We start from the raw sequence: 22,373 nt of genomic DNA, 5'->3' as shown, positions 1-22,373 counted from the left end.
CATTGAAACTACTTGAAAGCAGGATTATTTAAATGTGCGACAAGATTACCCTTACGCTCGCTGCTACTCGCTTACACCTAACCTTTAAATGTAATTATGTAACAAAACATTGTTAGCCACTTTCGTAGGTGTTAGGGCCAAACATTAGTTTCTAATCATGGCACCGACCTACTTAACAAGCAACTGAAATAATTAACGTATAAATCATACTTCTATTGTATGTTCAGTGTTGCCAGAGTTTATAAAGGTAATGATTGTTGTTGCAAAAAAACAACAAGAATATAAACGAAATACTACATAACATAAGCAAAGCTAAGAACATAATATAATTGGATAGTACGAAAGCTTCTCTTTCATTCCATTGAAAAATAAATTATACCTCTATTTTTAACTAGTTTACAGCTGTAATTACTAAAATTATTGTTTTTGACTTATATCTGTAGTATAACGAGTTTATACTTAATACTAAACTCAATTCAATCATACAAAGGTGCAAATATTATTAGATAACGGTTCATTAAGAGGTTATTGCTCCTGTTGTTGATCCAGTATTTTATATAATATATATATCTATTCTTATCGCCAGTTCTCAATAAACACAAATACTACGTGATTCTCTACGCTTTTAAGACATAAATAATAGTAATAATAATAATAAAATACCCTTGCAGGCTCCAAATTGGCAATGAATGTCTTGAGATCGTGTGGCATATCAGTTGGAAGATCTGTTGGATCGTCATAAAACTCGGGTATCCAACCATATATCTAAAAATTACGAAGTTGTAATTGTATTATCGTAATCTATAGATTACTTTTTATAGAATTAATTTGGCAATCAAATGCAGCGATGATTGTATACACGATAAGATATGAAGCTCACCTTATTGAGTTTAAGGAAAAAACAAGGCGAGGCGTGGTCATAAGAATAATTCGAAGATGGAGTACACGGATCCCATTTCAAGACGTCGACTGCACAAACTTTTCCTTGTGGTATTATCTGACCGAAATCGCATTGGATTTGATTTCTACCACCTCCAGGAAGTTCTTCGTTGTGTATGTATACTGAAAATGGTGTATTAAATATATAAAAATAATGTTAAATTAAATCGTATCAAATAGAAGGGAACTGACGCTTCAAAAAATTGTTTAGTAAATTGACCCATCTGTCTATTTGGCTGCTGTTTTTCGAGTCGTACCAAATCAAAGATCCTTCCTCTGTTCTTTCAGATAAGGGCCTGAAGCCTAGACCGGGATTCGTGCCTGTAATTATAAAAAAAATGGTGATCGTAGATGGATTGGTTTTGCAGGTGTTGTTGAATGCGTTTGGAATAAATGTGTGCACTAACCGATTATTGATTCTGCTAGTTTCCACTTTGGCTCTGTGGTGCTGATGGTGGAAAGCAATCCTTTCATGCATATTGAAAAAAGAGCTGCTAGACAAGCGAAGAAGATGAAATAGAAGAATGTCACTTGAGCTGAAATGAAGAAAGAGGTTTATTGAATGTTTTGAGTTTAATAAAAAGTCGTATATAATAGTAAATATATATTTATTTAATTACTTAAGAAATAATCTAAGATGAAATATTGAGCAAGCTTTGTTTCTTTGGTAAATCGTATCATAAAAAATCTGTTCTTGCGTCGAATTTAGTAATAAGACAAACGGTCAATAAATAAATTGTCCCACAAGTTTACTAGGAATTGAAGCACTGTAGATTAAAACTTTTAAAAGGAAAATTGACAATAATAAAAATCAGTTATCTCACCTTAGTTCTGATATCTTTTTATTAAGTTTAGATAATAATCTATACTATTCAATTATTATATTATATAAAAATCGAATTTAATATTTGATAAAAAATAAAATAAAATACAGAAGATGTAGTGAAAATGTTCTCATCAGATTTGTTAAGCAAACAATAAGAAACAATACTTGCCTTATTGAATATAACACGAATGGGTACAAACTAGTTGAAACAGAAAGCTCAAAATTAGTGATAATGTTGCAAAACGGAAGATAGACATCGGAAAGACGTTCGTTTAACACGTCCATCAAAAAAAAGTGTAAAATCTCAATTCAATTACGTTCTCGCGTTATTTCTCAATAATGAAGTGAGCAAACAACATCCATGCCACTTATCGAGTGTGTCATATTTGAATCAGATTCTGCCGGTAAAAACTCATTCACTTTGGAATTATCCGTATAATATAGCTAAACTCTGACGCATTCGAGAAGAAGGCAGATTTGGGGGGTAAAGTGTATTGAACTACTACTTTAAGAGTGAGCTTAGACACGTTTAAGCAATTTGTTCTGGATAATTGCACAATAGTATTTACGATTAGAGAACACTAAAAAGTCATTCAGTGTATTAAAATTAAGGTTTATATACTCAAGGGAATCTAATAATAACATTTAAAACATAATCTTAATAACAATTTTAATAATATGACATTATTATATTTATATGGATTATATCTTGGACCAAATCTATTTTATGTATATTTTTATTTTTTTATGATCTTTAAACAACTGTTACATAAATAGTGTGTTTTAAGATGGTTAATCTTTTCACTGTGTAACTACACATATGTAAATTATGTATCTTATCTAACAAAGTAATAAAATAAGACAATATGTTTTTAATGAGATTAAAAGGTTTTTAATTAGACAATATAATTTATTATAATAATTTATATAGAACCACAAAAAATTTTATGAATGATTTATTGTATTCTATAAGTAAATTAATATATTATATTAACATTTTCAGAGTATATATTTTTTACTTATGCAAAAAATTAATTTCAGGGTTTAAATTACCGTAATTTTTATATTGCAATTAATATAGTAATATTTTTTTATTTAATAAATAGTTCAGTATTCCAATTAAACTAATCTTAGTGATTCAAATTGCTTTTATTAGTTATTACCATCGATTTTAGTCAATTGGGGTTTGTCTGTTTTTAAAAACTTAGTTTAAAAATCGTTTTTTTTTGGATGAATTTATAAAATTAGAAAACTGATTTTTATTTTTAAAAACCTGTACCTAAAAATCATTTTAAATAATATTTTTCATTTTTAAAAAAAATAATTAATACATCTTTAAAAATCTACTGTATTCAAAATATACTATTTTTTTGTAACTTACATAAATAAAACATGTAGCAGTTTTATTTTTATTTTAAATATTTTTTATTTTAATAACAGATATCCTTAAACACCCTTTGAGTACAACACAAAATAAAGTAGTATTTTTTAATATTACAGATAGTATGCACATTTAATAAAAATTAAACTTCATACTGATTTATAGTTTAATGCTAAAAAAAAAATAGTCTGTATATTTACTTTTTATTTATTTTTGTATATGAATGAATATTTATTATTAGTACTTTCCTATTATCAGGGATCAAATTCATTTTAAAAATATATATTTATTTATATACAATTATAAATGTTTACTGTTCTGATCAACGCTCACTCGCTACCGCTCGTTTTCACTTAACCGGTAGCATCATAAGATTCCCTATCGAGCTCGACGGTTTACCGTTACATTCTAATTAGAATCCACTACTATTTGCCTCTCAGCCATACACCATGGGGGTGTTACCCTGCGCTTCTAAAGAAATATTCACCATTTTATTTTTATTATATAATAATGCTCTTTTCTTATAATAAATACAAATATTTGATTGCTTTTGGAAACAACAATAGTAGGAACACATTTAATAATGACTATAATAATTATATTTATTTAAAAAATCTTTGAAATTCCGCGCAAAATTAAAAAAATCAGATACATACGTAGCAAAATTATATAATGAAATTAGTGGTATTGTAGATTATTAAAATTTATTCATTTACCAATCCAGAACTGACGCAGATCTCCTAGAAATAAAAGTAGGAGGGGTGTCGCACGCAACGAAGAAAGAGATAAAGCATGCTATTTCGTGTAACGGTACTTCGTCCAGACGACATGGGAATCTTATGAAGCTAACCGGTAGGTTAGGTTAGGTGCGAACGAGCGGTAGCGAGTGAGCATTGGTCAGAACAGTGATGTATATAAATAAAAGATATAAAGAAATGTATATAATACTGTTTAAAACGTTGTTTTGTTACAAAAATACGTTTAGAAAGTTCAACATGTTAGGTGCGAACGAGCGGTAGCGAGTGAGCGTTGATCAGAACAGTGATGTATATAAATATATAATACGTGTTATATATAGTATTATATAAATAAATAAATAAAATGTATTATGTAAGAAATTATTTCACTCAAATATTTGTTATTTTGAACAACGTTATTTTGTTAACGCTCAATTAACGCCTAACCTAATCTACAGTTTAAGTACAAATGAGTGGTTGGTCAGAACAGTGATGTATATAAATAATTAATGTATAAAGAAATATAAAAAAATACTGTTTAAAATTATGTATAGCTACAGAAATACGTTTTGAAATTTAAACAGGTTAGGTGCGAACGAGCGGTAGCGAGTGAGCGTTTGTCAGAACATTGATGTATATAAATAAATAAAACGTATGATATAATACGTATATATTATATAAATAAATAAATAAATAAAATGTATTATATAAATAATTATATCGCTCGTAGCTCGAGTTTGCAAATAATCGTTCTTTTGAACTATGTGAATATATTATAGTTAACGATAAAATATTTTTGCAACATACAACATACTTTTTAATTTTTTGTTCATTTTATTTATTCATATACATCATTGTTCTGAACAAAGCTTACTGGCTGCCGCTCGTTTGCATCTATCCTAACCTGAATATAATAGGTTAGGTGTGAACGAGCGGTAGCGAGTGAGTGTTGATCAGAACACTAAACACCCCATGAATAATTCTCGGCAACGAATCTATGTAATAATGTAATTTATTATTGTATATAAATAATTTAAATGTATAAACATACAAATAAATATTTTTTTAATAAACTTGCCCCTCTATAACAGGAAAGTACCTAAATACTTTATTGATAATTGTAATCTTGCTAAATTTGTTAAGCAACTATTTAAAAAAATCTTATTCTGAGAATTATGTAAAATTTTTAAATAATTTAATTTTATGAAAATATATAGATTATATAATAACAAAATGTCTTACAATATTATTATTACACATTTAAGACAGTTCATAAATACTAAGAATTATAAATAAGTCATATTTACTATTTAAAAAAATGTTCCCTAGGTTATTTGCTTTCCATTGATCTTTCAATTATATAACCTACATTATATTTTATTTATTGTAGTGACTATAGCTATGTTAGTATTAATATATAGCAAATTAATATAATACATCATTAAAATAATAGGTTTAATGTACGCTTGTAATATAGATCAGAATTTTATATACATATTATAAAACACTGCTCATATAAAAATAATAATAATTTAGGTCTGCCATTAGTGACCTCTATTCATAATCGTGTCTGTAAATAGAATCATTGAAAATTATCACATTCGACTCATTTCTCGTGTTGTCGTTCAAAGAAATCATTTATTTCGTTTGAAGATCAGTGCATATTTTCAATATCAATGACTTGTGTCCTCGCACGATTCCGATGCATTCAAAGAGAGGTCATGTAATTTTAACGAATGTTGTTAAATGAGCAAAATAAACTCTAAACGACAATAATAATTATCGTTAACGATGTGTGAGTAAATATTTGCTCATTGTTTGACAGCTACATCAGTGTTTCGATAATAATTTTTGACCTTCTTTATTTGGAATCGGAATTAATCTGTCAAAATAATAAATCACTTCGTGCAAATGCTTTTTGTAACAATGCTATTTTCATTAAACATAAACTACCTTGAACGTCGAATGTAATTAGACGTTAATTAAACATTCCATCTGTTAAATTACTCATAATAAATTATGCCACACGCATATATCATGGTTTATAATGCTTAGTGACATTTTTTTTATATTTATATAAATAGGGTTACGTATTCTTCTATATAATATTTATTAAAACAAAGTTTTACCTAATATTAGGTGCTTAGTTTTATTGCTGTAATTTTTGTAATCAACTAATATAGAAACACTTTCATATATCAATAAAAAAAACAGCTGATCTAATCAAGAAGGTATTGTTGTGAAATCTGTATGAACAACACTACACATGTTATCATTTGAAAAAGGTGCTAATATTAGCAACCTTTAGTTATAAGCAATTTATGAAGTTTAGACAAGTGTTACTTTATTGCGATAGCACATTGCACTCCCATAATTAGGCCATTGGGTCGTTTTGAAGGCGTAGAACGGATTAGAGCCCATGGATGTACTATAAATTGTATTAGTTATCATTTTTAAAAAAGATTTAGGTACAATATTAATTTGGTTAGCATTTAATAACCAAATAATTCTAAAAATAAATTATATTTCTAGCAAATGTTTTTATTACTCATTAACCTATACTATTTACCTCCTGATTTTAGCCATCTTAAGAAATTATAGTCAGTCTAATGTAAAGCTATTTAAAAATACAACACGACTGAGATAATAATGAAACTGATTTATTTATCAAATTATAATATATTATTAAAATATTTTTTTTTATAAATAATAATTAAATGGTGTACAAAAAAATGGGACGACAGCCCTGAGTATTAACTATTCCACATAAGATACCGTTTTTTATTTGATTTTATGATGTGTGAGTCGTGTAAAATATGTAAGAATGTGCTATATTTGCGTGAAGCATAATTATTTATTTTCCTGGTTTAATAAAGCAATTGTATGCTTTAATATTATCTTTTTTTGTAAGATGATAGATTTATATCACAGTGTAGAGTTTCATTTGTGTCCCATTAAAATAAATAATCCTGATTCAAACTTTCCATAGAATGACGACGTTGTCAATGTTTACTGATTTCGATTTAAGCATATACACGCTAATGAGTTTATTAAGATATGCATTAGAAAATCATCGAATCATCAAGATTAATCAGAGGATTGATGGCAAAAAATAAAATTTCGCCTACCCTGTTTATATTTCGTGAATGTAAGACAGTAATGCGCAAATCATGGAACACAACTCGAGAATCACAAATAAAAAAAAAATGAAAAAAAAATGTAAGGCTCAATTTGTATTTAACCAGGAGCAAGCAAGCAAGTATATTATTAATATTTATATATATTTCTGTGATCAGGAGACAGTTCCAATAGCCGCTAGATGGAGTACCAAGTGACGCGATGCAGATCGCGTACTCTCTCAGTCTCTTAGTGACTGTCGGACAATCAACACGTGATTAGAATAATGTGACGTTTCCAGAGGATGATATATGGCTTGATATTTACAATATATATTCGAATATATAATTTAGTGTGAGGTATGCAAGCGCATACCTTACACTAAATTCGTATAATTATAGTATTTTGAAAGTATTTTACATTAAAAATATATTTATACCCACATGCATGAGTAAAACCATCGTTTCATAAAATTATGTCTATTATTCGGACCTCTAACAAGTGAGAAGCATAGCTAGTCTCACAAAGAATTTCACTTTAGCTACGATGACGATTAAAAATATTCCACGAGTCCTGACAAAATTGTAAAGAAAATGGGGGATCGGAAATAAAAAAAATAGTTTTCGCAGCAAATTACAAATGATGGAGAGGGATTGGAAAATATCATATACTTCGATTTATATACAAAAAATCATCACTTTTTTTCATGGGTTTTATGTGGCTTTATACTAATGCTTTTGTTAAAATATGGAATAAATATACACACGTAAGGATATAAGCACATTTAGAATCTTTAACTGCTAGTGCCGTAATATTTATACAAAAACGATTGATTTTAAACATTTAAAATAAAATTTATATATACATACATGAATTTGTGCGTGCTGATTGTCAAAATAAAAGGTATATAAGACTTGATTTTATAACTTTTCTTTCAAAAATATGCAATTATATTTTTCTTTAAAAAAACACTTTATATGAAACAATAGAACGTTAATTTTTTTAAATAGATAATAAAAAGTACTAACCGATGTTTTTTACTTAAAAAATTGTTTCATATTTTTTTCTGAAAATAAATTTTATTGTCACTGTATTCAATTTGGTTTATTGATGTAAAATCTAGATACGTTTCTCTCTTACTAATTTAAATAACATTTTTAATACATTGAAAACCATATTTAATAAAAATTGCCTATCGGCGAGCTTTTTACAATCGTGCACAATTACGTTTCGGAAATTTTGATAGAGAATCCATGCTATTTGATTTAGTACAGGGGAGCTAAATTTTTTCGTTAGTTTATCATTAGTTTGTTTTACTTAAATTATCAAGTATAACGTAAAATTAATTGTTTGGCATAAAGATCAATTTTAATGTTAAAGGACACATAAAATTAGTTATTTGTTTATTTAAATGAAATAATAATTTCATTACGGCTATAATATTAAATGTAGCAATTGAATTAAAGATTAAAAATATACAAACAGATTTTTTTTCTATGAGTTCAAAGCAGGTGAAGCATCAGAATATAATGTTAAGGAACGTTCGGTGGTTCTAAAAATGTCATCTAGGGACAAGAAAGTCGTTCGTTTCTTTTTTCAGTCGATTTAATCATTTTGTGAATCAGAACCACACACGATAATTCGAGAACTTTTATAAAATATTTATAGGCTCAAAAATTATTAAATCTTTTTTCGGGGTCTTTATTGAGTTAAGACAAAAATTGTTTGTTGCGCAACAGTTAAGACGGGTTGTCCGTAGGTGTGTCTGTGGGTTGCAGGATTCTGGATTTAGTAGATGAAGAGAGTGATCTTTACTGGTTGGAAGTTAAATTCCCCTCCTCTGGTTTCGGTCCAAGATGGAGATCTCTTGAGGTTTGGTTGCCTTCAACTCCAATGAGGATGTGCAAGTTTATGTCGATTCATAATTGACAAAGTATTTATACTCATAGCCCCTCCATGGTCAATTTTGTGGTCCGCCCCTTTTCAAATAGCGAATTTATATAAAATAAATTACGGTTGGCCGATAAGATAGAATGAAAACGGCTCCACGTGTTATCTACTCCTCTCAAGGCGATACATATATAATCTTTTATGATTTATAGCGCGTATTTAATCCGGTAAGTGGTCTCCCACGCTGATTTATTTTAAATAAATATTTTTTTTTAATGGTAAAAGTGCTTTTAAGTTAAAAGAACTGGCCCTTTCAATGATAATATGTGTTAATATTTTCAATTATAGATAGTGTAGTGGTTTTGTTAAAGATGACAACTTGACTAATGGGTGCCGCATGAACTGATGAAAACCAATGAATTTTTCTGCAAAAAACTATCCATTTATCGATTAGCGAAAACTTGCTCATTCACATATAAAGAGCGATCTGTATAATGGTTGAACAAAAGTTTAAAAGTTATTGTCAGGAAATCTACAAAATGGATTACTGCAACGCCTGATTCACACACTGGATAATTAAAAAGGTCCAATTCTCTTGCACGACATCGCACGATTGACCCTCTAAAAAATATGACTATGAAATATTGCTTATTAATATTACATATTTTCCAGACATATTGCTTTATTACTTGCTTATAAATTTATTTATTGTAAATCTTTCATTGCAGTATAACAAACAATAAAAATATACTAAATAGTGAAACATCAGACTGTAATCAAAGTATGTGAATCAGTGACATCTATTTTTTTTTTAATTATAATCTAATATTACAGATTTTGAGCAATAGATCTCACTATGCATGTTTTTTTATTATTCATCTGTTATTAGAAATAAAAAAAAAACAAATCTGTGTTAGTCGGTCGGAATAATAATTATCACTAAGACACGATAGAAATTGAAAGACACTAGTTTTGAATCCAGATCTTTCGAGTATTAGTCACCAACCCTTACCACTGATCTCTCGTGCTGGAAATTTATATTAATGATTTTATTTAATTATTAATTACAGGTATGCGGTAACCGCAATTATATTGAAAGATAGTCAAGAGGTCAACTAAAGCGCGCGTGCATCTAATAACGTACTTAAATATAACATATCTAAGATACTTATAGAAAACAATCTCACTTTACGATTTATGCAAACTTCTGCATCACCCATTAAACAGGTGACAGTACAACAACAAAGCGAATTTATGTTGACTGTCGGCAAACACCGATGACATGCTACTTGTTTCAGACATTTTGTTATTTGCAAATCGAATTCGCTCTTTCTGTAGTATGTACAATACTCCGGACTTATGTTTGCATAGATTCTGCGTATGTTTATGAGTTTATGTTGGTCATTATCGACTTGGCAAGGTCGCAAAGGTCTTCCTTCCTTTGAGCGATTGTCTGATTAGAAATCTTTGCATATTTGTTTAGTGGTTCGAAACTTTGCTTTGACACCGAGATAAGCATTACAAAAGATTCTTTGGAATGTCGATTGAAGCAGCGAAGCTGAGACACAGAATGTTATCAATGCTTTAATTATGTACATAAAAATGTAAATATGTTGTAGAACGCTACAGAACATTATTGACGTCATTTTAAGAATCCGTATAATATATTAATATAATATTTAAATAGTACTTTAGAATATTCTAGTTTGCACAAGTAATTAACAAAATGCTTGAAAAGGCTTTTCCAGCATCTTCTACAAGTGCTAAGAAGTAGGATTTTTAAAACCAGTTTAAAATACTAGAATTAATTAGTCAAAAATTACTGAATATTTTACTGAGTTAAGAAATTAAATAATATCTTTTTTAATTATAAAAATGCTATATGCCTATTTTTTTTAATAAATATTATCTTCTTTCTCCTTTCTCCCAGCAACTAGGCACTTGAGGAAGGAAAATAAAAATAATATGGAAGTCTCCCACTGGAAACTCCATTTAAATATTTAACATAAAATTATAGTCTTATCTTTATTTTATAACATTATCTTGAGATAGGTTAGTTGGTACTACTTTTGTTAGTGGTCATGATATTGCTTATGGAAATTAAATATATTTGTTAGTTAAGTTATACCATAATCTTTCAGTAAAATATTTTATTTAAAAAAAAATTATATTAGCATAATCTATTAAACATTTTAATAAAATAGTTCTTAACATATCAGAGAAATTTTTAATAAGGGAAATGCTTCAAAGCAATCCAAGAAATAGTTATTGAAATGTTTTTTAAAGAACTGAAGAAAATTCGTATACTTGGAAGATTGAATTGAAAATTAACTAAAAGTTTTTATTTATTTTATTACCAATGAAAATTAATACAATCTGAGCATTCATGAATTATTTTTAAAAACTATGAATTTGCTCATTCAATGATAATGCGTGAGAAACTTATTGTTGTATTTTGTAAAATTCGGCAGTGTACTTCGTACATTTGTGCAAATTATATGTTAAAATCTGTGGGGGATCCTATTCTTGAAACTCGCGTTAAAATCTGCGATTAATGAGATCACACAAAGGCACTCGTTATGACTCTCGTTACGAATATAAATAAAATGTTCCCTCATAAATAACACGCAAGGATTCTTCAGTGCATTGAATGAATATTTCTTTGTCACAAAACGGCCATGGGAAGGCCACAACATTCCCGTTACACAATTCTACCTCGGAAATTTTCAGCAAGTAAGTGTCACTTTCTAAAGGCGTATACATATTTCGTTGTTCTAAAAAGCGAGTAGGATGATCGCTGCATAATTGTGATTGGTCAGCAAGCTTTGCAGCTCTGGATACTTAAGCCTGGACTCCGATGAGGAGAAAAAAGCCACAAGCAGTCACTCGAAGACTCAGGCAGACACATGGAGTGGACCAGCAGACGCCCGCTGGCCCAAAAAGATTGTTCAATAATTTTTCATAAAATAATTTCACGTTACAATTCTGACAAATTTTGCCTGTTCATAACTAATTTCCATGACCTTTAGCTCAATCAAATATGTTTTAAATGCGTTTATGAGTGTCCTCTTAAAATTTCATGACTCACGATCACTTTGCTTATTCTTACTTATCTTTTATCTTTACTTTCTGAGTATCCCTCTGTCTATAAAAGTATCGATTGCGTGTCTTGATTAAGTGAAGTGAATAGTTACCAATAGTTATTGTCGCCTGCAAATACCAATTGAAAACCGATATATTATACATACTTATGTGTAGATTTATTATCAAAAGAACAATAGCTTTATCTTTAAATATAAACAGTATAGAAATCAATCATTGTTTTTTAAATATTTTTTACAGCCTTTAAACAATACACTGTCCGTCCTGCAGCTTATTTGTTAATCTAGTAAAAGTTTAAGGATCCTGAGATTAATAATAAAATAAGAAAAGAACACGAACGTGTTTAATGTTATTATTATTAATAACTATCAGTAATCTATATTCTAAATATAGTAACCCAACTATAGTTATTTTCATTCTTCCTCGGAAAAAATTGTGTTTAGAACACTATTTACATTACGTATTTTACCCTCAATTTGTATTATTTTATTATATTATGTAGCTGCTGATCTCTGCATTATCATGAACTAATCATTGTATTTTAAAATGCGAACTTCTTATCGCTGTTGATTGACCCGTGTTAACATCTGACTTGTTAAACAATCGGTTGGTGAAAATGTGAACTAGCTCGAGTTCGTTAAAAGCAGTTCTTGACTAAAGAAAAGCATGCGTTAATGACCTACTGCTTAATATTCGATTCAAAACAACGACACTTTACATCGTTCGATATGTATAACATATACCTAGGTATATGCATTAATTGATTGCGTAACGAAATACGGCTAGTCAAATTTAGATAACGATCGCATGTGTGATTAGTTTACAGTATTTTATCGACAGTTTAATCCGACTGAATGAAGATGATAATAGTCGACAGTTAACAGGTAATAATCAGGCATTTAATCTAGGAATATGTTCTTATGCCTACAGTTTTTATTTAACACTTAATAATACTATACTTTTAGTTATGTTTTATACATTTAAATATATTTTTTTATTAATAAAAGAATAAAAATGTTTCCATGGAAACATTTGTGTTAGTTAAGATGTGACATTGGCTTTATCTACCTTGTATCTTTGTATGTATATTTAATGCTATATAAGTTTGTCTGTCACAATAAATACACCCGCGATATGAAATTTTACAAATGGTTAACTGATTTAAAAATATTATGTATTTGTATATTAAAATATGACGCCAGTTGCAGCACGCTCATTTAACTAGTACTACTTACAATTAATAGCTCTATTTATTAAGATCCATAAAAACTGCAACGAAATGCAGTTGATTGCTAAAAGCATTGAATATTTTTTGTATTAAATGAACTATAAGGATAGTCATTCCATTGTCCCAAAAAATTATCATGTTCAATTTTAGGTCGTAAATAAAAAACAGAGCATCCAAAACATTAAAAAAATTAGATTAAAATAATGCAAAAAAAAATTCTGATGGGAAATTGTAAAATAATATAATACTACTAGGCAGGGCTTTTTTTAAACAAAAAAGGTGCAGGAACTTATTTCTTGTCATGCTTTTTACTAAAGAAAATTATATTCTAATATCAATAATTCTAATGCCACAAAGCACATAAAATTTATCATATTTTTATATACTTTAGACATTTTAATCTAAAGTTACCAAACAAATACATATATACAACTCAAGACTAAATATAAAATAAAATTGTAAAATATTATATATTTTCATAGTGATTTTCAATGCTTCGTCCAATTCTAATCTGACAAATCGTCTCAATTATTTTTTCAGTGTTGGTGTCTATGGCCGAATGAAATCTGAGAAACCACAGATCAACGCATTTTGAAGGATCGAAGAATGGCAAAGGTGATCCGACGAGTTTGATGAACAAAAGTGCCGAAATTGTATTGCTCTTAAACGAAGCTCTTATTGAGGTAATAATTTGATTAATTTGCCAAAACCCGCGTTTAAGTTCACTTAAAAATATAGAATTAAAATTCAGAGTATATATTAAATGCAATATTTTTTTAGAATGCCTTTTCGAGAATATATTCGCGAAATTCATGAATCATTTCTCTTTCGTTTATGGTAGCTTGATTGACATGTTCCTAAATTTCATCTCTCCAAATGTCATCAATATCTTAAGGCCAATATTTTTAGTCAAGTATACGAGCCAAAAGTACATTTTTTCTAACTAGTATCCTTTTTTTAAATGACTCTTTCAACATGGAATAAAATGCTTTCGAATAAAAATTCGTGGTGTGAAGTATACAGCAGCTGCAGCACATTTATAATAATAGGGTCAGGGACGTCATCCTTGAATTTTGTCATTTAATGAAATCACAATATTAAAAAAAACGGTCATTGACATTGACTGACGGACAAATTATCAGATAATCCCTCAAAAAATCTAAATATAAACAGTCTCGAATCGATCCCGAAAATATATTTTAAATATGTCATTTCAGTGAAATCATATCGGAATATATTTTTACTAGTAGATATATATTTTTACCAGTAAAAATATAATTGTTCTGGCAGGTGATGTTCCATGCGTAGTAATATATTATATACATTTATTTACATGCGATGTATAAATAGTTGTATTTTTTAGTGAAGTTATATTTTCACTAGTGAAGTTCAAATACATTTTCACGAGTAGATATACATATAATTTAACTGATAGGCGCTAGTGAAATTCTATGCTTTCCTAAAATTTCTATCAAACTAAATTTGACAGTTGCGAAACGTATATTTGCTGTTCTAACCAAAGTGCTAAAACTAATAATATTTTTAGATGTTTCATTATATCAAGTTTAAAGTACAAACTAAGTCGACTTATTTTTAAGAGAAAGTAAAAAAGTAGCATCTCACATATTGCTCTATAGTTAGTCTGCACATCGAAATATTACACTATGTTTAAAGAATATGATAGCTATCCTGACTAATTTTACGTCAGATTTTTGATATAAGAGTATTGGTAAAAGTATATTCAAATCGAATTTTGGTCAATAGGAGGGCGCAAAAACAATTATCACTTCTCAGAAGTCAAAAATTCACGTCAAAAGCAATAAAATCGTGTCGGCGCCGTCGCAGTGGGAACGCTCGGCAACGAGCGTTCCCACTGCGACGGCGACGGCACGATTTTATTGCTTTTGACGTGGATTTTTGCCTTCTGAGAAGGGATAATTGTTTTTTGCGCTCTCCTATTGGTCAAAATTCGGTTTATATGTTCCTTATATAATTTGTGATATTATTTTAAAAAACGTAGCGTGAACGCCATATTACCGAGCATTTCCACTATGACGGCGACGGCACGAATTTATTGCTTTTAACGTGAAGTTTTACCTTCTGAGAAGAGATAATTATTTTTTGCGTTCTCCTATTGGTCGAAATTCGGTTTATATGTTCCTCATTTAATTAGTGATATTATTTTAAAAGTCGTAGCGTGAGCGCCAGATTACCGAGCATTCTCACTGTGATGGCGACGGCACGAATTTATTGCTTTTGACGTGGGTTTTTGACTTCTGAGAAGGGATAATTGTTTTTGCTTTTTCCTATTGGGCTAAATTCGGTTTATATATGTTTCTTGAAAAAATGGCAAATCGAGTATTCTCATTTATCGAAAAAATTTATAAAGCATTTTTTATTATATAAAATTAAATTTGTACTAATATTTTTAATTAACAACTACTGCTTTTTTATAATGCTGCATAATTAAAGGCGAGTTCATGCCTAATATGCATTCTTTTTGGAAGGTTTTAATAGAGGTTTGGAAAAGCCATTTTTTTTACAAAACACTCGAACTCGCTTTATTTTTGCTAAGTAAAAAAATAAGACACTCCAATAATAAGCTTTTCCGAAGGTGTTCATGCATAATGTTTGAAAATATGCATATTTTTCTGAAGATCGGATGTATTTGAATGACCAAGATTTTTTTGCGATTTTCTATTACTCTAACCGGCCGGCGGTTTTATCTTTGCTTTGGTGATCTAATAACCTGCTCTGATAAGAATAAATTACGCATGGATATAGGCAGAATGAAAAACACATTAGGTCTATTTTTCTTTATCGATAATCCAAAAAGGTTTTTTTATGTGGTTTTTGTAAAGTAGCAACATCTGTTATTGGTAATTGTCTCACAAATATTATTGACAGCCGAATTTTTTGTTAAAAAGATTGGAAAATATCAATTCTGAGCTTAGCTCCAAATTTCAACGGGCAATTAAAGAGTGAGTATATTATCGAAAAATCAGACATTGACGTCAATAATTTGCCAAATCTAGAATTTTTCACCAGCTTAGATACAAATCTATTGGGATTGGTATTATTGGGATATATACTACACATATTCACTGCCACCTGAGTTAAAAAAATATTGATTTTATGTTTATTGCGACCATTCATAATCGTTGCGACGAAATAATACGCTAAAACAGTCTCCTAAATTCTTGGACCTTACTTTAACAAAAAAAAATAAGTCATTGTCAGATATTTTTATCAAGCGGGCTTAGCATCATTGAATTCATGACAACCTCGCTAAATGTAACGAATTTAAATCTATCGTTACGCAGTTATGCATCTAAAAAAGTTTATTATAATGTGTATTAGTCAAAAACAAAGAGTCTGGTTCCATTTCAAATCAGTAGCATTGGTAAAAAAATGAGGAATAGAAGGGACGTTAAATTTAACACCGTTTCTCAAGCAAAAATATTTTATTTTAACCGTCCAGTTAGTTCAAGCTATCAGCATTAATTAGACAAAATAAAAAAAATTGTTTCCATTCCAAATCATCGGTATTAGTCAAAGGGTCGAGGAAAGAATGGAACTTTGAACTTTCTTTCATTCTTAAATGGTATATAAGCCAGAATGCTAATGTAAAATTGTATTGTTGAGAAGAAACACATATCTATAGATAATTGTCGCAGAAATCATATGGCCATATTTCAAACTGTTGTGATTTAAAAATAGTTTTTTAGAAAAACTTTATAATGACATAACCTTTATTTACAAATATTGTAATCCATTACATATTATATTCTGTTGAAAGATAAGATAAAAGCACGGTTTAATTTTTGTGATACATTGGAAATTAAGCAAAATAACTAAAAAAATAATTTAATTATGCTTAGTCAACTTTATATGTAGTTATATCTTTTTCCTTATGTACTGAAGATAATGACTCAAATGTCTAAGCATACAAGCTATAAAGCAAATTAGATATAGTGTTTATTATGTTTATTGTATCTATTTAATATTTATTTTATTTTAAATAACGTATAAGGGCAGGGTGAAAGTAACAATAGAGTTTCATAATCGTACGCATGAACGTGATATTACACAGTTTTTGGATTGAAACACGATTGACAAGCAATGTTGTAAGGTCAAATTATTTCGGAAAAATAAGCGATTTAGTTGTGTTGCATAAGCATTTGTTGCAGTAACAAAGTGTTGATTAGTGCAATATACTGTTTAACGTCACACCAATAAATGGGCAAACTCAACATCGGATACTAATTGAATCGAAATCGCGTCGATTGCACCTCAAATATTTACCTTTCAGCGTTGAAAACATAACGCTGTTAATCTGATAACAGATTAAATCTACACAGCGAAGATCAGATAAGTGCAGTTTTCAACCTCACGTACGTCATTCCAAACTCAAACAAGGAACTCTAAACATTTATCTTATATTTGCTGGTCGGTTAATTATGAGACTTATCAAGTCTTGATAAGTCGATAAAAAAATACAGTGCTTTTGATTATAAAGATATAATTATTTGGAGTAATTAAAAACTGTAAACGTTTTCCACTTGTATAAATTTGTTTACCCAGCGCTCGATAATTGTGACACACGTTTTACTGAAAATCTTCAAGTGTGTTTATTTATTACATAATGAATGCACAAGTATTTAATTTGTCAGATTGGACCTTTTTTGGGTCATTAACATCGGAAGAAAATATTTCGATTCAAGTTTGACTGGATGTTTTAACAGATTATCCCTAGATATGAATAGTTTCTAATTCGACTTTCTTAATCGGTTTTTTAAACCTTATTTGGATCCAATGACCGTTTGATTATTATACTAAACAAATATGCTTTGAAACGATTAATTACATATTTATATTTGTATTAAGTCTGCATTTTTATACTTATCAATTTGGACTTGAATCAATGTAAAATATTTGTCGAAAACTCATTACATAGCAAATAAATAATAAAATATATATCTGTTTTTAAAACTATATATAAATGTAAAAAATGAAGAGATGGGAGCAAAATATTTATATCAACAAAATAAAAAATAGTTTATTCTACGAAATTAGTATGTTTTAATCAAAAATAAATTTAAGCATTTAGATCTGTTAGTTTGTTTGTATTTTTTTAAGCTAAGCCTTTTATATGTAAAAATGTTTTATATAAATAGCTATTCTAGTTTCAAAAACTGTTTGAATTACCTTACCTACAATTAAACTAAAGACAACATAGAATTTTTTGCCTGTAAGTTTAAAATTACCTACAGTTATATTATAAACATTATATTTTACACTTCAGAATTAATATGATAACATCTATTTGTTTTTTTCTTAATATTTTAATCTATTTCTTACAATATATTTTCATGGTGAAAATTATAAAAATATAGCTAAATGTCAAACTACGTCAATGTTAATTTGTAATAGTATTTATTTTATAAAAAAATATTTACGTAGTACTTTGTTTAAAAACTAAAACATATATTTAAATATTATAATATTTTGTGTTGTTGATGATTTTGAAATTTAAGCTGATTTTATAAAATACAACAATATACTGAAGCTAAGATTTTAATGTTTTTATTCGTACTATATGATAAATTATAAATTTAAAAAATCATTTGCTCAAATATACTGAGTCTATGTACTTTTATGTTAGTTGCCATGCTATTGTGCTTGATTAAATTTTTAATAGAGTTTTGTTAAATTATTTTTCAGCTTATAAAAATATATATTAAATTGAATATTAATAGTAGATCTATATTATAACTAATTTTATAAAACACAACATAATTTTCGAGTAGCTAGGTATTAAATTTCACAGTTTTTAAATTGTGTTATATATTAAAAATAAACTATATTTTTTATTTATCAATAATGTAAGATAGATAAGATATTTAAAAAGAGCAGGTAGATTATTAGATTGCAAAATATATCGAAACCAATTTAATATCAGTATGTTCTTACTTTATCTGTTTATATGATAAACTAAAATTTTGACTGTTAAATAAAAGATGTATTGTTTGCTAATAAATTACTAATATTTAATAGCTTATTATATTATAAAGAAATTTTTGCTATTTTTCCCTTAAAATTTAATTCCAAAATCATAGATATTACATACATTTATAATACTAGAATACATATTATGAACTTAGTAATATTTTTTATATATCTTAAATATATGCAATATTTTATTTTATTTCAATAGTAGATCTATATATGTATGTATAATATAACATATTATTATTTTACATAAAAACAATAACATTAACTAGATTTTTTATTTAGCAATAATATAAATACAATAATAGATCAAAGATATTTTAGCTATAAATTTTAAAATACTAATTTCTAATTTGGTTTTCATTTTTATATACTAAATTATTTGATATTCAGTTAAAATCGATCCTGACTTTATTTATAATTAATGTTAAATAAATTCTTGAGTCATTATTCTTTTATATAAAATTGGAAAAAACACTTCTTTATTCATTAAATATTAAAAGCATTAAATTTTTATTAATATAAGAAACATTGCAAAGTTTTTTTCTCATAATATTAATTAATATATAAAATATATAAAAAAATATAAATAAATTTAATTTTATATTAGTAGATCAACATATTTATTTTAATTAAATATTTTTGAGTTATATTGTTATATGATCCATAAATTTAATAAACTTTGTATTTTTGTTATAAATTTAAAAACATAGATAAACTATGTTTATGTCAGTTAACATGATCTTGCTTTGTGATCTTTAAAATATTTAAAACTGAGTAGAGACGGTTTTTATTTAAAAGCTTCAGATATTATAGTTTCTAATAAATTATAACTTTTTCATTGTAAGCATAATATGAAAATCAATGTAAAAAGTTCTTTGCTCATAAATATATTGTTTATAAAAATATAGCTCTATTTTATGAAATACAACACTATTTTCGAGTAGTTCAATATATATATTATATAAATAAACTTTGCTTATTATAAAATTAGATCAGCTTTTATTATTTTGCATAGTTTTAGTAAATAGCATTATGCTTGTTTTCTAACATACTAGAGCGATTTAGTAATAATGCAATCTAAGCATTAAAAATATTATGTATGTATGTATGTAGATTTATGTATGACCATGAAAATTGTTTAAATTGACATTGTGCATACAATATTATCTAAAAATCGTGATATAAAACATTTACGTTCACAGTTATAAAAAATAATATGCTTGAAAATTGATTAAGAAAGAAACTATTTGTTTTTGTTAAAATATAATATACACTAAATGTAAATATTGATTGATCATTAGTTAAACACTTTATTTAATTCACAATAATTGATGGGGATTGGAAAATGTTTGCTATTGGCAAATTGTTAGAAAATATATAAAAACTTTGGCACTGAAAGTGCAATCATTAAATAGATTGATACGATTACTTTGTTATTGTCATATATAAAGATATGGCGGGTATTTCAAAATATGTATTGCTCTAAATATTATGCAATTTTAAATATTGATAAGGATGAAGCACATTGCCAAAATATAAAAAAAAATATTAAATACTTAACCATTAATTTTATAAGAAAAAATAGTTTTTAAAGCAGATAGGTTATATACTTATCACAAAAATTTTACATATATTTATTTTTTGTTATAGAATAAAGTTGATATTGACTTACCCCAGCTCTTTCTATTTCTTCCCAAAAATGTCCCCTCTTCCGAATTGTAAAAGGCTAGCATAAACTTTTCGAAATTTGTTTGATGGTTTATTTCTTTCATGTATGGGAAAGAATAGTTGATTCCCACATCTTCCTGCTGTTTGCCTTTGGCGTTCATGGTGATGATATGTTATTTAATACGACGGGTAAATCACAATACGACGAGCTGAAGACCGGACACGTGTCCGCCGTTCTTCGTCTCCAACTCGACTGAACGTCGGATACTATTGGAGCGTCTGATAACCTATATCAACTGCCCCAGGTTTGTTTTGATAAGAGATTTTCATTTTGATCCATGGCGGCGTCGAGCGCGCACGTGGGCGCAATGTGTGTACTTTTTAATGCTTTTTTTTAACCGACAAATTTAACGACCGGTGTAATGAGGAAATACAATATTTTTTAAACACTCGGTAATTTTGTTAACGCTTGATTTCTCAAACTATTTTCTTCACTTTAAGAATTTTATTATTTTATATTAGCGTAGCATAAATCTTGCGTATTATTTAAAATTATTTCAGACATTTTCCTCGTAGTACTAATGTATTATTTGAACTTATAATGGCATATACTCTTAGTTTGTATCACTAGACATAATGATTTATTTTTAAATACAGATTAAAGTGTAAATAGATCAATTATAAAAATTGGCCGTACCCACTCAACGGTTATTTCGCGGCCAGTTTAGCGTCAACGTCAACAAAACCAACTCTTATCGCTCAAAACAATTTATCATTCTTTTACATAATAAATATATACATAATTGACAACTAAAACTAATAAATATTTTAAATTATAGTCAATTGTGATTTTATCATTGCAGTCAATTTAATATTATAAGGCAAATGTACTAATAAAACTCGTTGTATTCTAGGAATTATTGGATCATTTATGTTTTATAATAAGATTTTATTTTTTCCGATATTTTTATTTTATATTACACTAATTGTACTTATTAGGAAAAATCTTATAATTATGCAAAAGTTCGTTCAATCTCGAACATTATATTTACAGTACAGTTATTCGCATTACAACATAAAAAATGTAAAATACATTTATTGCATAGGTTGTAATGTTAAAGAAATTGTAGATAATATAAATATGGTTAAAAAATAATGTACTTTAATTAAATGAAAATAAAAATAAATGTATGTTATAGATAACTCTATTATAGAAACAGTTGATAATATAAAATATTACCGAGTTTTTGTAGATAAAAAATTAAACCTTAAGGAACATTGTAATTTTATATTGAAAAAGTAGTAATATTATCTAGGATGAGAAATATCTTAATTATAAATACAATAGTATATTGCCTCACTTCAATTATTGTGCAACAATATTATATATGCTTGATAAATTAGATAAAACGATGTTACAAAAATTACAAAATAAGGCAATGAGAGTAGCTTAAAATAAAAATAGATTTA

At 27.6% G+C, this 22,373-nt stretch overlaps 1 protein-coding gene across 1 annotated transcript in view; it reads right to left on the bottom strand.

Annotated features, from left to right (window-relative positions):
• The window catches only part of LOC148230320 (sodium/potassium-transporting ATPase subunit beta-1-like), a 29,943-nt gene extending 8,782 nt beyond the window's left edge, over positions 1–21,161 (bottom strand). The window contains exons 1-5 of the mRNA XM_088195594.1: positions 20,908–21,161; positions 1,347–1,475; positions 1,132–1,260; positions 881–1,062; positions 664–765 (exon numbers count right to left, since the gene is read on the bottom strand). Of these exons, the coding sequence (XP_088051720.1) occupies positions 664–765; positions 881–1,062; positions 1,132–1,260; positions 1,347–1,475; positions 20,908–21,064 (699 nt within the window). The 5' untranslated portion in view covers positions 21,065–21,161. The remainder of the gene's footprint in view (positions 1–663; positions 766–880; positions 1,063–1,131; positions 1,261–1,346; positions 1,476–20,907) is intronic.
• Positions 21,162–22,373: the final 1,212 nt, after the last annotated feature.

This window comes from Plectrocnemia conspersa, unplaced genomic scaffold (assembly GCF_051122295.1).
Source record: "Plectrocnemia conspersa isolate PC_06_02 unplaced genomic scaffold, ASM5112229v1 ptg000010l, whole genome shotgun sequence".
NCBI classification, from domain to species: domain Eukaryota; kingdom Metazoa; phylum Arthropoda; class Insecta; order Trichoptera; family Polycentropodidae; genus Plectrocnemia; species Plectrocnemia conspersa.
The sequence above is the reverse complement of the archived record's forward strand: the minus strand, read 5'-3'. Positions and strand labels throughout refer to the sequence as shown.